Genomic DNA, 18,827 nt, shown 5'->3' on the forward strand with positions numbered 1-18,827 from the left:
GTTTTGGTTTGGATATATGTATATTTACTATAGCCAGAGAGGAAATTTCCTCTTTACTATAGCTTTAAAAAACTAGAAACAGTAGAAACCATGAAAAGGTCACGTTACACGATGCTAAGTTCTCGTGACACATCGTGGCCGCGGCGAACAGGCGAACATAGCCTCAAGGTCTACCTAGCGATGAATAAAGCACGAAAACGACAGACGAGGAGGAGGACGACATAGAGAAGTTGTTCAGGATGATTTGTACGGAGGGTTGTACCGCGGCCTGGTTTGGGCCCGAGAAGTGAGAATCTTCCTTGCGACACTCGTAAAAAATGCCTTGAGCATTGATAGACGATTGAATAATCATCAGCGATCGTGCGACAATGGAAAATTAAGTGGAAACTAAAAAGAACCGCAGCTTATGTCGAGGGATATATTTTGTTTTCTATGGTTTTATTTTCACACGGTCGATGCCGATCACTCACGCGTTCACGATGGAAAGCAAAAGCTGCAACAATTTCATAAGCTACGTGGGCCTTGAGGAACACGAAATGCAGGTAATTCTTTGTCGGTGATCTCTCATGTAAACATTCAAACATAACCTCAACCGAGAGCTTTCCGACTATGGTACAGTACTGTTGATCGAACGTTATTACGTTGTGCACAGCCACTAGGTTCCAGTCGACGTAATTCGCTATCCGAAAACAGTGTCAAATTACTTCCCGGCGAGATTCTGGTCACCAGTGCGCAGAGCGTTCTTATGTTTTCACCTGTCAGCGACCTGAAGCAAGGAACCTCTGGCAATCTATCGGTTACGAATTTCAAGCTCAGTTTTGTCACAACGGATGACACGAACGAGGACGTAAGTAGACTCGCAAAACGTCTCCTCTTCCAACGATCAACTGACTATCTTTCCATCTTGTTCGTAGGATGTGGTGCGCCAACAGAATCATCTTTATGGATACATGGATACGTGTTTAACAAACATAGAAGATATTTATATAACTGTAAATGATAAAAAAAGAAGACTGGTACCTGGCAATACCGTACCATCTAAAGTAAAAGGGATATTTATTATTTGCAAAGTAAACATTTATATTTATCTATTACTGGTAATGCGAACGTTATATTGGCGAGAGTCCACGGTACATAAGCCATTATAAATTTCAGAATCTACGAACATGGTCGTTTTCCTTTAAATTTTCACCCATAAAACACAGGATAACTCTGTTGACCGCATTGTTACATCATGCTTTTCCGAGCAGACATCACTTGTTATTCGCTTACGATTACACGGAAGCTTATTACAGTAGTCTTGACAAAGCTGTACGCCTGTTTCGAGATATATCGGATTGGCATAATGAATTAGAGAGAACTATAAGTAACGAGAAGCTTAGAAAATTTTGGAGGCTGTCTACGGTTAACGTGGATTTCAAGCTTTGTCGTAGGTAAATGCCATCCGTAATAAAACCTGCGTCGAATGGAATACAAAAGAATGACCGATTGGTTTGCAGCTTGTCACGATACATAATTGTACCAGCATCCATCACCGACAGTCAACTAATGGATGCAGTTAAACACTTTCAAGGCAACCGTCCACCAGTTTGGTCCTGGTCGAGCGCGCACGGTGCGGCGTTAGTCAAAATGTCCGAACTCTCGCCTTTGATCACCAACAGAATGCAAGAAAATATTCTGTTCGAGAACGTCCGCAAGAGTCATCCCCAAAAAAGGGCACCGTTCGTTTTAGAATTAAATAAAGAGATTAATATAAAGTTGATAGCCGCATCTTTTTCCAAATTTGCTAGTCTCTGTTCCCCGGGTGAGAATTTTTTTACCTATTTCTGTGTACTTTCAGGTATCGTTGACATTTCTTGTATACTAATAGATTCTGTTCTGTTTAGAGAACATCAGGCAGTTTTGGCTCCAAGACAACAGTTTCTACTCATTGGTAGAGAACACGAAATGGTTGAAGCATATATCGTATTGTTTGCAAAAAGCTGTCGAAGCCTGCGAGCATCTTCATTTAGGATCCTCCGTTATTTTACAAGGTGAGTATCTCGAATCGCTGCCGTCCTATCTGTTCCACTGGTTTGAAATGGTTCGATATTTCAGAAGGTGCTGGCGCGGATATTTGTTGCGTTATATCGAGCTTAGTTCAATTACTACTGGACCCGTACTTCCGAACCATAAACGGGTTTCAGTCGCTGTTGCAGAAAGAATGGATTGCCGGTGGGCATCCGTTTTGTGATAGATTAGGTCATATTGCCAAAAGGAAATCCGAGAAGGTACATATATACACATTCATGAAACATTTCGAATCTCTTAAATTAAATGCGATCATGTAAATAATGTACAAACCTTTCTATTTCAAAAGTCTCCAGTGTTCCTTTTATACCTTGATTGTGTCTGGCAACTGTGTCAACAATTTCCCGCGGAATTTGAGTTCACGGAAACGTACCTGACAACATTGTGGGACGCTGCTCATGTTTCAATTTTTGATACATTTATTTTTAATTGCGAGAAAGATAGGGTGGCGGCAGCTACGGTAAACATTTGAAATATACATAAGTACGTCCACGCTATTTGATGCTGAAAACGAGTTTTTCTTTTAGGAGCCAAATAAGCCTTTGGTTCTTCGAAGTGTCTGGGATTGGAGGGAACAGTTCAGTGAACAAGACATATTGTTATTTTATAACCCCCTGTACAGCTCTCGCGAAACAAACGTAACAGAGAAAAGCATAATAAAGCCCCAGTACAACGTGGTGAGCATCGAATTGTGGGTTCAGTGTTACTTCCGGTGGATACCACCTTTGGAGATCCGCAACGGCGGACAAAACCACATAGAACTGTATGCGAGATTACTTCGAAACAATGTGAACCAGTTGAAGATAAGCATAAACAAGAACTGTGATTCGTCCGTTGTGAAGACGAACAGCTATACAGTTCAAATGAACATCGACAGTTTTTATCCCTTCTCGAATAAGAAAACTGGGAACACGGTCAGCACTCCCATAATAAACAGTTCGATGTTAGCCACAGAGAGCCTGCTGGACGCGCAGTCTTTGATAACTGCATGCGACTGATTTGTACATATGTATTGTGGTAATATTTGTTCGAAACCCACGAGCTCTACGATAGAGAAAGATGATTCAGACGTTAGGACGTATTATTTCCTGAATCCTTCCAGTGCCAATTTTATGCTAGCATTTGTTCCCCGCTGATATGTATTTATATTGTAAATACGAATTATTTTCTGCTGGACAATTTTCTAGAGAATCATTTTTCTAGTGGTCACGATCAGTTTTCCAAGTTATTATTGTCTGTCCATGCTTGGTTTTGATTTGTCAATGTTTGGCGCTGGAAAGATCAGAAGCATCTTCGAACGAAAGATATGTGAAGTTTTCTTTTTGTATGTTACATTGTAAAATAAAAGAATTAAGGAGAACCGATATTTAATAACATGCTGATGTTATGTAAGTTAAATAACAATAAAATTATTTTTTCTAGAATTCTATTTGATAAATAATCCTTTCGTTTCGTTTCCCTCCTGTCCCGGACAGTGTTGTATTGTGCTGTATCGAACAGGAGGAAAAGAGAAGTATGTATGAAGTAAGATAGAAAGAAAACAGTGGGGGGGGGCAGTCAATGAGAGTCGCGTTGGCATGTTGGCACGTTGGCAGCACCAGGTAACCGCTCTGCTTTTCGAACGTGTTGAAAAATGTTCCGCGAAATTTAATTTTCATCGTAATGACTGTAACGAATTATAAAGATGTTCTAAAATCGAAGAGGGCGAAGAAAGGTTATGGTACGCCGGCGAAATGGAGCCCAAACAAAGTTCTCTTGCAAGTTTTCATCCTTGTCACATGTCTCAAGATACTCTTGATTCCATTATAGTACGTTTCTCTCATCACGTGTTTTGAACGTATTATTATTATTTTCCAAGTGATTGAATATTATATACGTTGTACTATTCTAGTCGTTCTACAGATTTCGAGGTGCACCGTAACTGGTTAGCCATAACGCATAGTTTACCGATTCAAGAATGGTACATGAACTCTAAGTCTCAATGGACACTAGATTATCCACCACTGTTCGCATGGTTTGAATATTTCCTCAGTCATTTGGCGGAACTGGTTGATTCTAAGATGCTTCAAGTGGACAACCTAAATTATGCATCCTCCGGTACCATTTTCTTTCAAAGAGGCTCCGTGATATTCATGGACATACTATTTGCTTACGGAGTAAGAGAGTACGTTTTTGAAACTTTCTGGGTACCGTGTCGTTATTCAATCTATTATAAGACCTATTGTTTAATATGTTATTTTGTGTATTTCAGAATTGGAAAAGTGTTTTGCAAGTCTTTCGATAGCTATGCAATTTTTATAATTTTATCGTTATGCAATATGGGATTGCTGGTAGTGGATCACATACACTTCCAATATAATGGATTCCTACTTGGCATTTTACTATTAGCCGTTGCGAATGTATCAAAAGAAAATGATCAGGTATCTACATGCTAAAATATTATCTTATTTTTATATTAAAACTAAAAAGCTCTGTTTCAGATTTCGATCCTGCGAGGAACTCTTTGGTTTGCTTTGTTATTAAATTTGAAACATATTTATCTGTATGTAGCACCAGTTTTTGCAATATGGTTGTTAAAATCTTACTGTGTAAACAGCGATTGTATTCTTAAACGTTTGTGCGCGCTGGCAGGCATAGTATCCGGTACTTTAATCATTTCCTTTGGCCCGTTTGCATCTCAATTGCCACAGGTATAATAATGAAACAGTGTTCGTCGTTTCGTACAATTAATCGTGATTATTTCAGCTACTATCGAGATTGTTTCCATTTAAAAGAGGCCTGGTACACGCGTATTGGGCTGCGAACGCATGGGCATTGTATATAGGCTTGGATAAAGTAGCAGCAATTATTTTGAAACGATTAGGTTGGATAAAAGTCACAAAGACGGCTGTAATGACCGGTGGTTTGGTACAGGAACAATCGTTAATTGTATTACCAACGCCGACTCCAGTTGTAACATTATTACTGACACTTATCTCAATATCGGTAAATTGAAGAAAATCTGAGCAGCAATACATATACATTGTGTCGGAACTTGATAATAACAATATGAATTGCAGCCTGCATTGTACTGTTTGTTCTTCAAAAAAAGCTGCGACAAAAATCCAAATCAGTTCGTAAGATGCCTGGTGCTTTGCGCTTTGTCTTCGTTCATGTTTGGTTGGCATGTACACGAAAAAGCTATTTTGACTGCTATTATTCCACTGTGGTAAGAGACTAGTATGTAGTTATCATATCTCGAGAAACGAAGAATTCTTAACTAATTTCTCTGGTTTTCACTGTGTATTTCAGTGTTCTGGCTGTGATAGACAAAAACGATGCTAGAATATTCTTAATTTTAAGCAGCGCTGGACACACCGCTCTTCTGCCGCTACTTCATCCAAACAACTTGGCTCCATTAAAAATATTAATGCTCTTAACGTCTATGGTCGCGTCTTTCTTGGCCATGTCGCGAAAGTTCAAGCAACGTTTGCTTTGCTATCACGAAACTATGTATGTTGTTATTTTACCATTTTTGCCGGTGTACCAAACTGTATTGCATAAATCGATATTTGGCAACGCATTGCCATTCCTGCCCCAGGCAATCACTTCGATATATTGTGCGGTAGGAGTGAGTTATTGTTGGCTATTGTACTATTACATGTTCTTGCGCTACAACGAGAACACTAACGATCAAAGAAAAAAGAAAGAATAACAATTATTTGATTTCCTTTTAATGACTTTGTTTAACTTTGTTCTTTAATCACCTATTTTAAATCGTTCTACTCGCGATCGTGCGCCTGCCATTCTTCGCAATGATGACTATTCGAAAAACACATATAATATTGTGTGTTTTACAACAATGAAGTTACCGCTAATTTAAAAAGCTCTTTGTCCGAAATGAATGTATAAATGTAAATACAAGACAGTTTCAAATTTCGCGCGCTCGCAAGAAGCATTGTGATTCGTTTGCCTTCACAGAGTACTGACACTGTACTGTATTCTGTACTACTGATGCTGACTTCCTGTCAGTTTTCGGCCGAATTGTGAATGCCATAGCCGCAAACATGGCGGCTTGGATTCCGAAAACGGTGGTACGAGCCGCTAGTAAGTTGATTTATCCTGTTCATGTATCATTTTACTTTGATGCCTATTCAACATTCACAATTCAATATATGTTTAATTACATTTTTGCAATGCGTTGTTGCGATCCCGTGCACTTTGTTGACAACAAATGATAAAATTATATAACTATGTAACGAAGAGTTGAACATTAATCGTAATGTTTCGAAATAGAAGAAAGTTAATCAGAAAAAATTGCGATTGATTTAATCGAGTTAACGAAGTTAGTCATCGGTTATCGATTATTAATATTAATGATTGACTAGAAATATTAATGATCACATTGTATCTTTTAGAAAACCAAAATGCGTACGTTGCGTGTCAAGCCATACAAACCCGCGGCTGCACAAATAAGCCGAGGATCATTAAAAATCCAACTACAGCCAACTTGAAAAGAGGTACCGGAGGCCGTAGTTCTTTCAGTGGAGTAGTATGTACAGTGTTCGGAGCAAACGGTTTCATTGGACAATCTGTGGTCAACCGTCTTGGGAAAATTGGTACGCAGGCAAGTAACTTGCTATCTATGTGTATCTATATCTATGTGTATTGAATTTCGTTCCTACAAAAAGAAGGTTGGAATCATATTAACCAGCTTTTTTCACAGATAATAATTCCGCACAGAAGCGACACGTATGATGTTCTGCCTCTTAAGTTGTGCGGCGACTTGGGACAAATTCTGTTTCATCCTTTTAATTTAAGGGACGAAGACTCTATAATCAAGTCTATTAAGTATTCCAACGTTGTAATTAACCTAATAGGCTCACACCATGCTACTGGCAACTTTAGTTTGCACGATGTGAACGTGCAAGGAGCTAGAACTATAGCCAGGCTTGCTAAACAATGCGGTGTAGAACATTTTATTCACGTGTCATGTTTGAACGCCGATCCTAATCCCAAAGTAATTAATCGAATTGATATTTATACTCGTGAAGGTAATAAAATAGATTTTACGAATTCTATTATTTTCTTGTTGTTAGCCGCTTATGTTGCCCGACGGATCGCAGATACTTAAATCTAAATGGGAAGGAGAATGTGCGGTAAGAGAAGAATTCCCATCTGCGACTATCGTTCGACCCGCATCTGTGTATGGACAAGGAGACAACTTTATACAGCATTATATGCATTCGATGAGACGAGTTTACAAGTAATATACATAGTTTTAATTGTTCGATCTTATTACTTTATCATTCCATTGATTTGTTCGATTACTTACAGGTCTATACCGTTATGGGAGAAAGGTGAAAAATCTGAAAAACAACCAGTGCATATTTCCGATGTAGCTGCCGGCATTACTGCCATCGCAACTAATATTCGCACTGCTGGTCAAACTTACCAGTTCATTGGGTATGTATAGCAGAATTTGCATTTAAGTGTAAGACGTTGTTCACGGTGTATACGCCTTTGTTGAGGTGAGGAATGTAGGAATGTAAAAATCTTCTTCCAGACCGAAAAGATATACACTGCACGAAATAGTCAAGTGGTTCTACGATCTAGCAACTCAAGGAGAGGAAGATCCATTCTATGCAATACATCCTATTAAACATCACTATCTCTTTCAAATGAAAGTTACCTTAAACGAAATTTTGCAAAATTTCTATCCAATCTCCTCCTTGTCTTGGGAAATGCTGGAAAAGGTTCGTCTGTGCTTGAAATTTGTCTAGCGAACAGAGTAATTTTTCTGTATCGCGTTCCGAAAACGAAGAGAAATGTAATCTGTGATTTGTTTTATAGGAACATGTTTCCGATAAAGTACTTCCAGGGGTACCTACGCTAGAGGATTTAGGTATTACGCCAACGCACATGGAGTCGAAAGTACCTTGGGAAATCAAGCCATATAAATTTGTAAATAAATATCAACAAACTTTGGGAGAATTCGTGATGCCGCCACCACCAAAAGAAGTTCCCATACGTTAACGTTCGTACATGATCTATTGAAATTAGTAAGAAAACGAAGTGTGCTCTGAACTCAATAAACGGAGTATATATAATTATAGATGTATAATCGATTATTTCTTCATACTTTGGTACGCGAAGTAAACACAAATATCTACTCTCATCGATGATACATGTTGTTCGTTCTTTAATGTTTATTAAATGACAGACCATTCTAACTACAATAAAAGGTTACAGTTTTTCTAATTATTGTTTTTCGTTATACGTTACATGTTAGATGTTGGTAAAAAATATAAGCTAGTTTGGTCCTCGGTTACTATGCTGACCGAAGGCCACGCAGATTTTATATTGTAAATGGCAAGGGAGAAAATTGTTTCCCTTTCGTGCTTTCTTTTGTTTTTTCTTTTTTATATAATTAAAAGCACATTATTGGTTTTTATTTTGCTGCTTGAAAGAAAATAATCTGGAATTTTGCCCTGTATCATGAATCGGCAGCTTTGGAATGTGAGCTTAAAAGTTCTTGCCGTTACCTCTCGCAAAACGTTTAGATGCGACCAATATTAGGAAGAATGTGCTATTGTACATTTAGGCCGAGAAACGAATCGTGGCAAAAGTATAGAAATACTTGAATGGAAGATTGGTGGCATTGCTCCCGGAATCCAAGCAACTGCGCTTCCGATCCGCAAAGTAAATTTTTCGAAGTATCTACTAGGTCAGGTGCACTGTACGCGCTACAAATCTGACTGTCTTATAGTGGTTCTTTTATGCAAGGAAGACTACGTGTACGTAAAGCCATCTTAGGATGAATTAACTCTCAACAGAACGAAATTTCTATAATTTATTTATTTACTAAAATAATACGATTAGAAAACGATTAAATCTTGTATTTATAGAAGAATCGTGTTTGTTTAAGCAGCGAACACCTTTATTTCTTGTCCCAAAATTTCGATGGAAAGTGTTAGGTATAAGTTTTGAACTGAATTAATCCTGTAAGAATGTATGTATATCATGAGATGCTAACTCTTCCTAAGATCAAGCAGAAGTCATCGTTACTCGTGTATTCCTCCAAATCACGCGACTTTCGTTCCTTCAACGAACATTTCTTATAATGTATAAGTTTAACTTATTATACCCTTAGTTCCTATATACTTTCATCGTCGACGAGATTTATTTGCTCTAATATTGCTGTCGACCCCCTGTTTCATGCATCGTAATACAACCATTATAAAGATACTTTAATTGTCCACACGATAACGTACACATATGCAAAGCTAGAAGTACCTATGAAACATTTAAGAAAAATATATTCTAAATCTAAGGTACTGACAACAAGTAAGGTACTCGAAGAATTCGATCAAGCTGCAGAATAACTTCGATATGAACGAAACAGAGGGTTAACGTAACACGAAGTGGCAAGTGTGAGCAAATACTCGTTTGCAAACGTTCCTATTTCACAGAGTAAATCCAAAATGGATGCGATTTTACTGGCCCAATTTATACAGGTCAGTTTTAAAGCTCATAGTCGCATGCTTAAAATTGTGCGAGTTACAATATAATCGATTACAGTGAATGTCTTGAAAAAGTTCTTGATAATTGTTTCGTGTAAAACAGAGCTGCAACAATAATCACCCACGCGTGGCTATAACTTCTTCGAATTTTGAGGATCAGGATGAGCATGATCGTTATTCAAGAAGTGCGGTTCTGCGATTGATTATTTATGCAGTCGCTGTTTCCTGTTGTCTTGATATACTTTCAAGCGTCGGCCAAGTGGAAAGGACTTGTTCGGTTAGACGATTTCAAACCTCTTTTTAACAAGTGACTTTGTACACGCTCGAGTCGAAGTCAGAATCGTCTATTGAACAACCTAATGTGTTCTACACGGCTTAACGGAAGAACTGGGAATACAGCAGTATGTATTTCCTTGGTACTACTGGGAGGATACAATTAAACTGATTATGATTTTGACTGCTGCATTGTAATTGGTTGAGTCGCGAGATGGTATAAGGTATCGTGCAAGTAAGTACTTGTGTATCCAGTGAATGAGAGCAAAGAAAGTAGTTTCAACTGTCCATACGAGTCATGCGTGACGTTACAGAGGAAAAATTGTGTTAGGAAATTGTACTTGTAAGGTGCAGATACGCTGGGAAGTAACTTACGATGTTTCTTGCACGAGCGACTCTCGTGTCGTGAGTAAATATACAGGGTGTCCCACATAAATGGGAACACCTAAATATCTTTCGTATTTACAGTCCTATCAGAAAACTTCAGAGGACAAAGTGACACTATTGCAGGGGGCAATTATAATGGTGAAGAAAAAAATTGTTTATGTCGTGATTTTGAATGAAATTTCAAGGTCACCGATATTTTTTTAAATGGAATAGTATATTTTTTTTTACGATAGCATGATAGACAATAAAAAGCTGAATTTATTGGATACCACCTTTTTGACCTTGAAATGACCTTGAGCAAGAATGATCATGTTGAAGCGGATGAAATGTGGAAGTTTAAAACTTACGTGTTTCAGCAAAGATTGCGCGTTGTTTACGTCGGGTTGACCTTTACATATCATAATAAATGTTCGAAATAGTTTTCATAGTAAACAGCGTATGTTTATGTTAGAGTATGTATCATTGAGATCGTTAACAGAAGGTTAATCGGTTAGAATAAGTACGTTGTTCCTTCTGGATTATTCGAGTTCGAAACGTGAAAGTGATAACAATGCGTTATACTGTACAGGAACGAATCGATATGGTTTTCACTTATGGCGAAAGCCACCAATCTTTGAGGCAAGCAGTACGTTTGTATCGTGAAAAATTTGTGAATCGTATTTGTCCTTCGTTACACGCATTTTCCGTCGTGGTAAAACAATTTAAAAATACCGGTAGTGTAAGTTCTAAAAATCGTAATAAACAAAGAATTGTAACTCACGAAGAAAATAGAATTAATATCCTAGCTGCAGTATTTAATGATCCACATGTAAGTTTGCGACAACTCGAACAAGAATCCGGTATTAGCAGAAGTAGTATTTCACGAATACTGCAAATAGAAAAGTTTTACCCACATCACTTGAGTTTACATCAGGAATTGTCTGCCACCGACTATATTAATCGTGTCCGGTTCTGACAGTGGGCACAATATCAATTAGAAGTGGACAATACTTTCTTTCACAAAGTTCTTTTTATGGATGAGGCATCTTTTACCAATAATGGGCAAGTAAATTTGCACAATATGCACTTCTGGTCAGCTGAGAATCCACGATGATTAAGAGAAGTAGAAAAGCAAAGATCGTGGACCGTTAACGTATGGTGCGGAATTTTATGCAGTAAAATAATAGGCCTGTACTTTATATAAGGAACTCTTACTGGTATAAAGTATGCTGCATTTTTACGCCAGGATTTGTCGGGCCTTTTAGAAGAAATTACGTTATTCGATCGGGAGCGCATGTGGTTTCAACATGATGGTTGTCCAGCGCATTATTCTAAAGTTGCTAGAACGGTGCTAAATACGAAATATCCTGGACGCTGTATTGGGCGACGAGGACCAATTGCATGGCCAGCCCGTTCTCCGGATCTGACACCATTGGACTTTTATCTATGGGGCAAGATAAAATGTATTGTGTACAAAGATAAACCCAGAACGCCAGATGATATGCAGCAAAGGATTACTGCAGCATGTGCTTCAATTACGTCTCAGGAAATCGACAATGCCTACAGATTATTTATTAAAAGATTGCATAAATGAGGATGGTCAACATTTCGAACATTTATTATGATATGTAAAGGTCAACCCGACGTAAACAACGCGCAATCTTTGCTGAAACACGTAAGTTTTAAACTTCCACATTTCATCCGCTTCAACATGATCATTCTTGCTCAAGGTCATTTCAAGGTCAAAAAGGTGGTATCCAATAAATTCAGCTTTTTATTGTCTATCATGCTATCGTAAAAAAATATACTATTCCATTTAAAAAGACATCGGTGACCTTGAAATTTCATTAAAAAACACGACATAAAAAACTTTTTTCTTCACCATTATATTGCCCCCTGCAATAGTGTCACTTTGTCCTCTGAAGTTTTCTGATAGGACTGTAAATACGAAAGATATTTAGGTGTTCCCACTTATGTGGGACACCCTGTATTTATATATATATATTTGAGATCGTTGAATTGGCATTGGCTTAAACGTGTTTAGACACGCAAGAAATGTGGCAAGTTACTTGCTAGTGTATCTGCATCTTGAAAACAGTCTTGGTAACCGAACGACATGCCACGGAAGAAGAAGAAGAAGAAGAAGACGAACAAGAACTCATTGAAAGCGAGTTGGAACGAGACCTCGGACTCATTGGAAGAGATTCACGGAGAAGAAAACAACGAAGGAGAGAGTGGTCGGTAACGTGAAGATTCCGACGACTCCCGAGTCCAAGTTATCCTGTACAACGTTGTCATGGCACCTGGCCATCAGATCGAAGTCGACAAAGTTCATGGGTTTGCTGTTATACTCGATCGGCGAGATGCAGTAGTTTTTCTTCTGAAACTCTATCGCGGTGCCGTTGACAAAGTCGCTCTCGAGGACATTGTGGGCTTGACAATCGCAGGGAAAATGATTATCGACGGCGCTGATCGAGCCGACCTCGAGGCTGATGTCTTTAGGGTGGCGGGGCGCCTCGAGCACGTGATTCCCGTGGAATCTTAAGAGGTTGATACTGCTCTCATACTTCAGGTACAGTCTCTCGATTAAATCGATCTTGTTGTTCAGCACGTTCAGCTGGGCGACGTTGGTCAACCCGGTGAACGCGTCCTTCTCGACGACACCAAGGTCGCTCTCTTGGATGTTCAACGAATTCACGTAGGACAGCGCGCGGAAGGTGTACGACTGGAGGGAAGTCAGGTCCATGTAGGCCAATTTGAGAACGCCGACGTGCTGGAGACCGTCGAACGCGTCCTTCTCGATGATCCTGATCCCTGATGGGAAGATCAGGTGGTCCACATTCGTCAGCCCGGAGAACGCGTGGCTGTGGATCCTCAGCAGAGGATTGTTGCTCAACAGGATCAGCTCGATATTCGACGTTCCAGCGAACGCGTAACCCTCTATGTAACGAATTTTATTGTTTGCCAGCAGCAACATCGACACATTCTGCAGAGCGGCGAACGAAAACTCCTGTATACACGGCAGAGGCGTGTGATGGATCGAGAGCTCGCGCAGTTTGCTAAGCCCGCGGAACGCAAACGGCTTTATCGTTGAAATGTTGTTACCATCCATCGTCAGCTTCCGCAGAACCTTCAGCCCGGCGAACGCCTCGGCCTTTATCACTGGAAAGTTGTTCTTCGTCAGTGAGAGCTCCTCTACCGTCGGGGGCAACTGCTGGGTGGGAATGTCTTTTAGCCCACCTGTATTGCAGAGTACCTGCAGTGTCAACAAGCATTTTATCAACACCGTTCTACAAACAACACGCTCGATTATCTAGGTATGCTTCAAGACTGATCGCATAGAAATTATAGAAAGTAACCAAGATATATATGTTGTTCGTTGTCGGTGAGAAGTTGTAATTCGTTTATATGGTGTAACTCCCTGAATCGGTTGTGTGTATGTTAAGTCTTCTGGCATGCGTGATCTACTGTGCAGCCGTCTAATCTGATGAAATTTCGATTGGAGTGTGCTTCATTCAGTGTACAATGTCTCTCCATGTTTTGCTTTCTAGTCCTTGGAGATTGTGCTGTAATGCACATATAGAATGTTGTAGTATGGAGCTGTCTGCGTGTATAGGATTCTATGTAAGTTAGAGGGGGGGGGGGAGAGAAACCTATATTGAAATCAAATTTATCATAGTTTTAAAAGAAGCTGTCAGTGGCTGTAAATTAATGGAAATGATAAATACCTGTTCTGGAGAAAGGCAATTGCATTCTGCAGGACAGTCCCATCTTTTTGCAGTGGTGAGTTCCTGTTGCAAGGTAAGTATTGGACTCAGCGTCGCTGTCCACAGCAGGTAATAAATGCAGATCTGCAATTTAAACGAAGGAAGGTGAAATAACGATTTTAGTAAAAATATCGTTGTGCTATTGTAATTTTCAAGGTTTCGGTAATAGGTCTTTCCAGCTCTCGAGACAGGATGGAATAATTTATTAGAGTTCATTTTCCGTCGGTGAATTTAATTCTATCGATTAAACGATTACACGGACGATCGCTCGGTAGCCAAAACCAATTTGTTCGACTACCCATAATCGTTCCAGGCGATTTCTCTTTGATTGAACAATCAAATTCCGTTTTCAAAGATTTACGAGAAGCGAATACCATTCGTATTAGAATGCCATTTGTGGGAAAATCGTTGGCGTTGCTTCGAACTTTGAAATTTCAAGAAAAACTAAGAGAACCGAAAAAGTGATGCAACCATTCGGATTTGCGAACAGGAGGTCCATTGATTTCATTAAACGAGACCGAAATGCGCCTTCTAAACTAAAAAGGATATACACCGAGAAGGAGGCGCAGGAATCCTGTACCGGACATACACCTGGAAGAAGGGTAACGACAAAAGAGATTCTCGGCATGCAAATGGATGATGTGCATCGATGTTACGAGTTACGACAATAACGTTGCTTGCACACACGCGAAACGATCTGATTTGTACCTGCGCTCTGCAATACATCAATCCCGAAGTTTTTAGGGCGCATGCCTCAGCATCCAGGAAGACGTCACGAGCGGCTGCCGATGGTCCAGCGTGTCTGGAAAAAAGCGGATATGTGCCAGGAAAAATTCTGTTTGGCGCGGCACGCTTGACGATCCACCGACACCCCCGTATCTCTTTCAATTCGAAAATTGAACACCAACACCGTCAACGACGAACAAAACGACCGGCTTACCGAAACAGCGAGAGGCGAATTGCTTGCGCCGCCACGGGGACGGACGAGATATTCCTTGGGTTCCGGAAGAACGAAACAACCCGAGAGAGAAATTTCGCTATCCGTGACCGCATTCACCGGCTGGGCTCGGGGCTTTATTTCTCCTTAGTCGCCCACCTCCACCCCCGACGAGCGATCTGCGCAAGCCCATAATTATTCTCTCAGTGCGCGTAGCCGGGAATGAGACTTATTAGAGGGGCAGAACTATACATAGAACAGAGGATGACCAGACCGAAGCGTACTGACCTGGGATAATGCGCGTCGGGGCTGTAGTCCGTGGGATTTGATCGCCATGGTTGGCCGTTGTCGTTGATCCTGCTGATACGACTCCATACTTCTCTCACCCCCGTTCACCTCATCTTTCTCTTTTTCCCAGGGCGGTTCCACAAATCGCCTGACATCGGTGGAATTTTCGGATAATTGCCACTGGATCAAGAAAAACGCTTAGCTATGAAAATTTAACAATTTTTCGAATGTAATATGTTACAGGCAACGTCTAAGCTGATCCACTAGATTAATTAACGCAGTTTCTACTTACGATACGCGGAGGCACATACTCATTCTTTGAATTGCGTATCTATTATTCATTTATATTAATTGCGTCTCTACTATATCAAATTTCTTAATTGTGTCTATTTCTAAATATAACAGATAATTAATTAGAAACTAATGCAATTCTGATTACGATCATTCCAACATTGTTAATACTCCATTACCCATTAGTTCCAGCAGTTTCTGTTCTGCGGAACAGAACAAGCAATGTACAATATATTTATTTTCAGATTTCCAGTATGCCATCAAAATTATTTCCAAATGGCAGTACGCTTGTCGTAAAGTGTACTTTTTTAGCTTGGACTTGATCCTGACATTATGATAATACAGAAATGTACGTTATCGACATCCGCCACAGTGACTTCTCTGTTGGTAAATTTGGCTAGTAGTTTGAGCGTTTAGCCGCCGTACGAACCTTCGCACAGAGCAGATGATCTTGCCGGAATTCACATTTCGTCTTATGGGGAAAGCGGCAAGAATCATCTACCGCCTGTAGCAGTTGATTTGAATTATTTCTTCTGACGAAAAGTGGATGCGATTCTTTATGTTTGCGTAATAATGGGCCCGGTCTTCGTAGATTCGCGATAAGGTAGAGTGACTACATTACCGTCAAAACATGGTTTTACGTGCCTCAAGTTTTCGTCCTTATATAAGAATATTTTATCGCTGGTAAAGGGCTCAGTCGAAAGAGGAAGGTTCAATCTAGTGCGCGCTGGTCAGGAGCTGCCGAGATTATGCAGATATTTGGTAATATAAGCGTTAGAAGTAGGCCAAAAATTGACGATGTGCATGCCGCGGAATTCAAGCATTTTTATGGCATTGGATGAGTTTCCTGGATCAAACCGAGAGCAGCGCGCACTAAAAAATATCTCCAGCTACAAATTGAGCTATATTTTGTCTTGATTCTCTGCGAAATAAAGCCAAAAACTCGAAGCACGTTTCTGGCGTCAGAATTCATAATATCGATAATGCAGAGCAAAAAATGTGACAAGTTTAGTCACAGACTCAAAACCCGTCGGATCAAGATCAAGACGGATCTTAAGTCTGTGAATGGAAATTATTAATTAAAAAGTCACGTGACTATCCCGGGCCCTTAAATGTTATCGAAGAATGATATGATCAAGGACCTGCTGTTTCGTGTGTATAATAAAACAAGATGCTCATGTTTTCAAAGGATAATATATTTTTGATAACAAACTTGTACACTTCTAGCAACATATGTATGTCCAAATCGTGGAAATGAGAATCGGTACCGGTAATTCTTTTCGTCATTCACAGTGGTAAGTATAAAACGTGGCAACGTATGATTGGTTGAATGTACGATTTTGTGTATCAGTGCGTGATCGTACATGCGAATCCTCGCCTAGGAGCGTAGGAAAAATCAGTCTTAAAAAATAATACGACGCTAAGAATACATACAAATAAAAGGCAATTTTCATTCTCTCCGTCTGCTCCCGATTATGTACAATCTTAATACATTAATTGATATAACGAACGTATTACACGTTCTGAGAACGTAAGGCATCGAAAATTGCGTTTATGCATTAATTAAAGTTATGCTATACGAATATAAACATTTGAATTCCGTTTTTATTCACACATATTCCACCTGAACCGCTTAAAACTGTGTAATTTTACGCATCGAGTGAAATTGTCCTTTGTCGGAACGATTACTCTCCATTCTAAAATTATTTTACGAAATTAAAGAGGACAATTTTGATCGCGGATTTCAAAAAGTCTTCTTTCTTTTTTGCCTTATCACCTCAGTTTTATTAAATTGGTCCCACGCAACTTTTCTGCTTTGAACACATTGTACGATTTTTTAATTATAACAATCAGACTTCTTGGTATATATATATATGCTTTAAATATTACTATATCATTTGAACTAGAATTTCTATGTTTAGGCACTTATGGCTTCAACTATGTCTCGCCCTCACGTTTCTCGTTCAATTATTGTTATAAATATATATATTTCTTTTTATTGCTATATGGCGATTAGACGAACTGCAACGTCTAAAATCAATAATTTGTTTGTATAAATAATCATTCTATTTTGCAATCGCATCGCGATTAATGACCAGGTACTGTATTACATGTTCTATTATTAAATTAACAAAGCTCAAATCTCGTTCTGATCGTACCCCTCGACGAGAAGTATTGATGTAACGAACAGAAGATAATCGACTATGTACTAGGTTGAACACTATTTCTTTTCATAGAGGAAAACATTGCTGAATTCGGATTTTGATCGAAGATAAATTCAAAATGACAGACAAAGATTTGAGCCGTACATTCCACATTACATATTTATCACTATTTTAAGGAGGCTACGGAATGCTGAGGTGTAAACGTTTCAAGGCAACTTTGGTTTGTACTTGTCGGTGTGAGTATCCTGTGCTGAAGAACTTACAGTCTTTCTATAAGAAACAAATTTCGCACGAATTCTAATGTACGAATAGCTTGGCATAGAGCGGACTATTGTCGTTGTCGTATAAACTGTCAACTTGTACTATAAAATCTGAGATCTATAACTAACGCGACAACAATTGATCGTGAAGACAGAGTGTGTGTGTGTTTGCTTTCTCGAACGCCGCGGCGAGAGCATCCTTGTACTTAAATATGTACAATCCTGAGATCTATAACTATGCAATCGGATGGACTCTGACTAATTGTAAAGTCTGTCCGTTGCATTCCGGACAACGTGAAACTGGAATACCTACAGAGACGAATATCTAGCAGCCTCGTGGTCGGTAAATTGTTGTATCCCAGCCGTTGAACGGCGATCAAATACGTGTTCAAGAGAACTGCAACTCTCTTGGCTTACAACTAAGTCATAATTAAAATTTAAATCTCATAATATAATATACTTCTCATAACTTATACGTATAATATATGTATATATCTATGCGTACTCTTCTCTTCCATTCTTTTCTCTGTATACATACATCAATGTTTGTAAAATAAAATAAAAAAAAACGGAACCACGGTTCCGTCGTGCTGGTAACGCAGGTTCAGTTCATCAGTCTTAGCGTATAAGCGAACAACTGTTCATTGTACGATATGAGGTAGTTCGTTCTATGTGTATTGTATGTATAATGCGTAATATTGAGCAATATTGCAGCTGTATCCCAGGGCCATGATCAGTAACGATAATGTAATCTTATAATTAGCAACAAATTAACAGGAATATCTCAGTCATTTACGAAATCAATCAAATTCAATTCTATCCACGTTCCTGCCCTATCGCTTCTCCCGTCGTATCCTACGGAACAGCATTTAATGCTTAAAAGATAGGAATATTTTTCTTCGAAGAAA

General features: G+C 39.2%; 4 protein-coding genes and 1 long non-coding RNA gene across 6 annotated transcripts in view; 3 read left to right on the forward strand and 2 right to left on the reverse strand.

Moving 5' to 3' along the window:
• Positions 1-127: 127 nt before the first annotated feature.
• On the forward strand, positions 128-3,494 carry LOC143358640 (myotubularin-related protein 10-B). Its single transcript, XM_076795935.1, has 9 exons — positions 128-542; positions 653-847; positions 915-1,070; positions 1,156-1,433; positions 1,500-1,804; positions 1,887-2,033; positions 2,098-2,270; positions 2,360-2,530; positions 2,598-3,494. Exons 1-9 carry the CDS (start codon positions 456-458, stop codon positions 3,066-3,068), a joined length of 1,983 nt encoding a protein of 660 aa, XP_076652050.1. The 5' UTR covers positions 128-455; the 3' UTR covers positions 3,069-3,494.
• A 113-nt stretch (positions 3,495-3,607) lies between these two features.
• On the forward strand, positions 3,608-5,787 carry Xit (ALG6/ALG8 family glucosyltransferase xit). Of its 2 annotated transcripts, none has more exons than XM_076797019.1 (7): positions 3,608-3,878; positions 3,962-4,234; positions 4,322-4,490; positions 4,551-4,760; positions 4,816-5,055; positions 5,130-5,278; positions 5,362-5,787. In XM_076797019.1, the coding sequence occupies exons 1-7, from the start codon at positions 3,733-3,735 to the stop codon at positions 5,762-5,764; spliced, it is 1,590 nt and encodes a 529-aa protein (XP_076653134.1). In that variant the 5' UTR covers positions 3,608-3,732; the 3' UTR covers positions 5,765-5,787. The 2 variants fall into 2 exon arrangements, with proteins under 2 accessions (XP_076653134.1, XP_076653135.1); XM_076797020.1 differs by having other exon boundaries at positions 3,749-3,878; positions 3,973-4,234.
• Positions 5,788-6,019: 232 nt separating this feature from the next.
• On the forward strand, positions 6,020-8,162 carry Nd-39 (NADH:ubiquinone oxidoreductase subunit 39). The gene is made up of 7 exons (XM_076797175.1): positions 6,020-6,156; positions 6,468-6,676; positions 6,776-7,069; positions 7,149-7,315; positions 7,387-7,515; positions 7,616-7,805; positions 7,903-8,162. The coding sequence occupies exons 1-7, from the start codon at positions 6,117-6,119 to the stop codon at positions 8,083-8,085; spliced, it is 1,212 nt and encodes a 403-aa protein (XP_076653290.1). The 5' UTR covers positions 6,020-6,116; the 3' UTR covers positions 8,086-8,162.
• A 2,248-nt stretch (positions 8,163-10,410) lies between these two features.
• On the reverse strand, positions 10,411-15,070 carry LOC143359286 (uncharacterized). Its single transcript, XM_076797170.1, has 5 exons — positions 14,919-15,070; positions 14,687-14,780; positions 13,940-14,062; positions 11,863-13,467; positions 10,411-11,469 (listed from the first exon to the last, which is right to left on the reverse strand). The coding sequence occupies exons 1-4, from the start codon at positions 15,029-15,031 to the stop codon at positions 12,403-12,405; spliced, it is 1,395 nt and encodes a 464-aa protein (XP_076653285.1). The 5' UTR covers positions 15,032-15,070; the 3' UTR covers positions 10,411-11,469; positions 11,863-12,402.
• The window catches only part of LOC143359308 (uncharacterized), a 47,989-nt gene continuing 39,572 nt past the window's right edge, over positions 10,411-18,827 (reverse strand). The window contains exon 2 of the long non-coding RNA XR_013083094.1: positions 10,411-10,620. This is a non-coding gene — a long non-coding RNA (uncharacterized LOC143359308). The remainder of the gene's footprint in view (positions 10,621-18,827) is intronic.

This window comes from Halictus rubicundus, chromosome 11 (genome assembly GCF_050948215.1).
Source record: "Halictus rubicundus isolate RS-2024b chromosome 11, iyHalRubi1_principal, whole genome shotgun sequence".
NCBI classification, from domain to species: Eukaryota; Metazoa; Arthropoda; class Insecta; order Hymenoptera; family Halictidae; genus Halictus; species Halictus rubicundus.

What these genes read in the sequence shown, in the direction of transcription:
- LOC143358640 (XM_076795935.1), top strand. Translation starts at nt 456, where the DNA reads ATGCCGATCACTCACGCGTTCACGATGGAAAGCAAAAGCTGCAACAAT. An exon ending in TTGAGGAACACGAAATGCAG is followed by an intron (nt 543 to 652) that starts GTAATTCTTTGT and finishes CGTTGTGCACAG; the next exon opens with CCACTAGGTTCCAGTCGACG. An exon ending in CGGATGACACGAACGAGGAC is followed by an intron (nt 848 to 914) that starts GTAAGTAGACTC and finishes TCTTGTTCGTAG; the next exon opens with GATGTGGTGCGCCAACAGAA.
- Xit (XM_076797019.1), top strand. Translation starts at nt 3,733, where the DNA reads ATGACTGTAACGAATTATAAAGATGTTCTAAAATCGAAGAGGGCGAAG. An exon ending in TATCAAAAGAAAATGATCAG is followed by an intron (nt 4,491 to 4,550) that starts GTATCTACATGC and finishes GCTCTGTTTCAG; the next exon opens with ATTTCGATCCTGCGAGGAAC. An exon ending in TTGCATCTCAATTGCCACAG is followed by an intron (nt 4,761 to 4,815) that starts GTATAATAATGA and finishes TGATTATTTCAG; the next exon opens with CTACTATCGAGATTGTTTCC.
- Nd-39 (XM_076797175.1), top strand. Translation starts at nt 6,117, where the DNA reads ATGGCGGCTTGGATTCCGAAAACGGTGGTACGAGCCGCTA. An exon ending in TCGATGAGACGAGTTTACAA is followed by an intron (nt 7,316 to 7,386) that starts GTAATATACATA and finishes GATTACTTACAG; the next exon opens with GTCTATACCGTTATGGGAGA. An exon ending in CTTGGGAAATGCTGGAAAAG is followed by an intron (nt 7,806 to 7,902) that starts GTTCGTCTGTGC and finishes TTTGTTTTATAG; the next exon opens with GAACATGTTTCCGATAAAGT.
- LOC143359286 (XM_076797170.1), bottom strand. Translation starts at nt 15,031, where the DNA reads ATGCGGTCACGGATAGCGAAATTTCTCTCTCGGGTTGTTTCGTTCTTC. An exon ending in TGATGTATTGCAGAGCGCAG is followed by an intron (nt 14,063 to 14,686) that starts GTACAAATCAGA and finishes TTTAAATTGCAG; the next exon opens with ATCTGCATTTATTACCTGCT. An exon ending in ATTGCCTTTCTCCAGAACAG is followed by an intron (nt 13,468 to 13,939) that starts GTATTTATCATT and finishes TTGACACTGCAG; the next exon opens with GTACTCTGCAATACAGGTGG.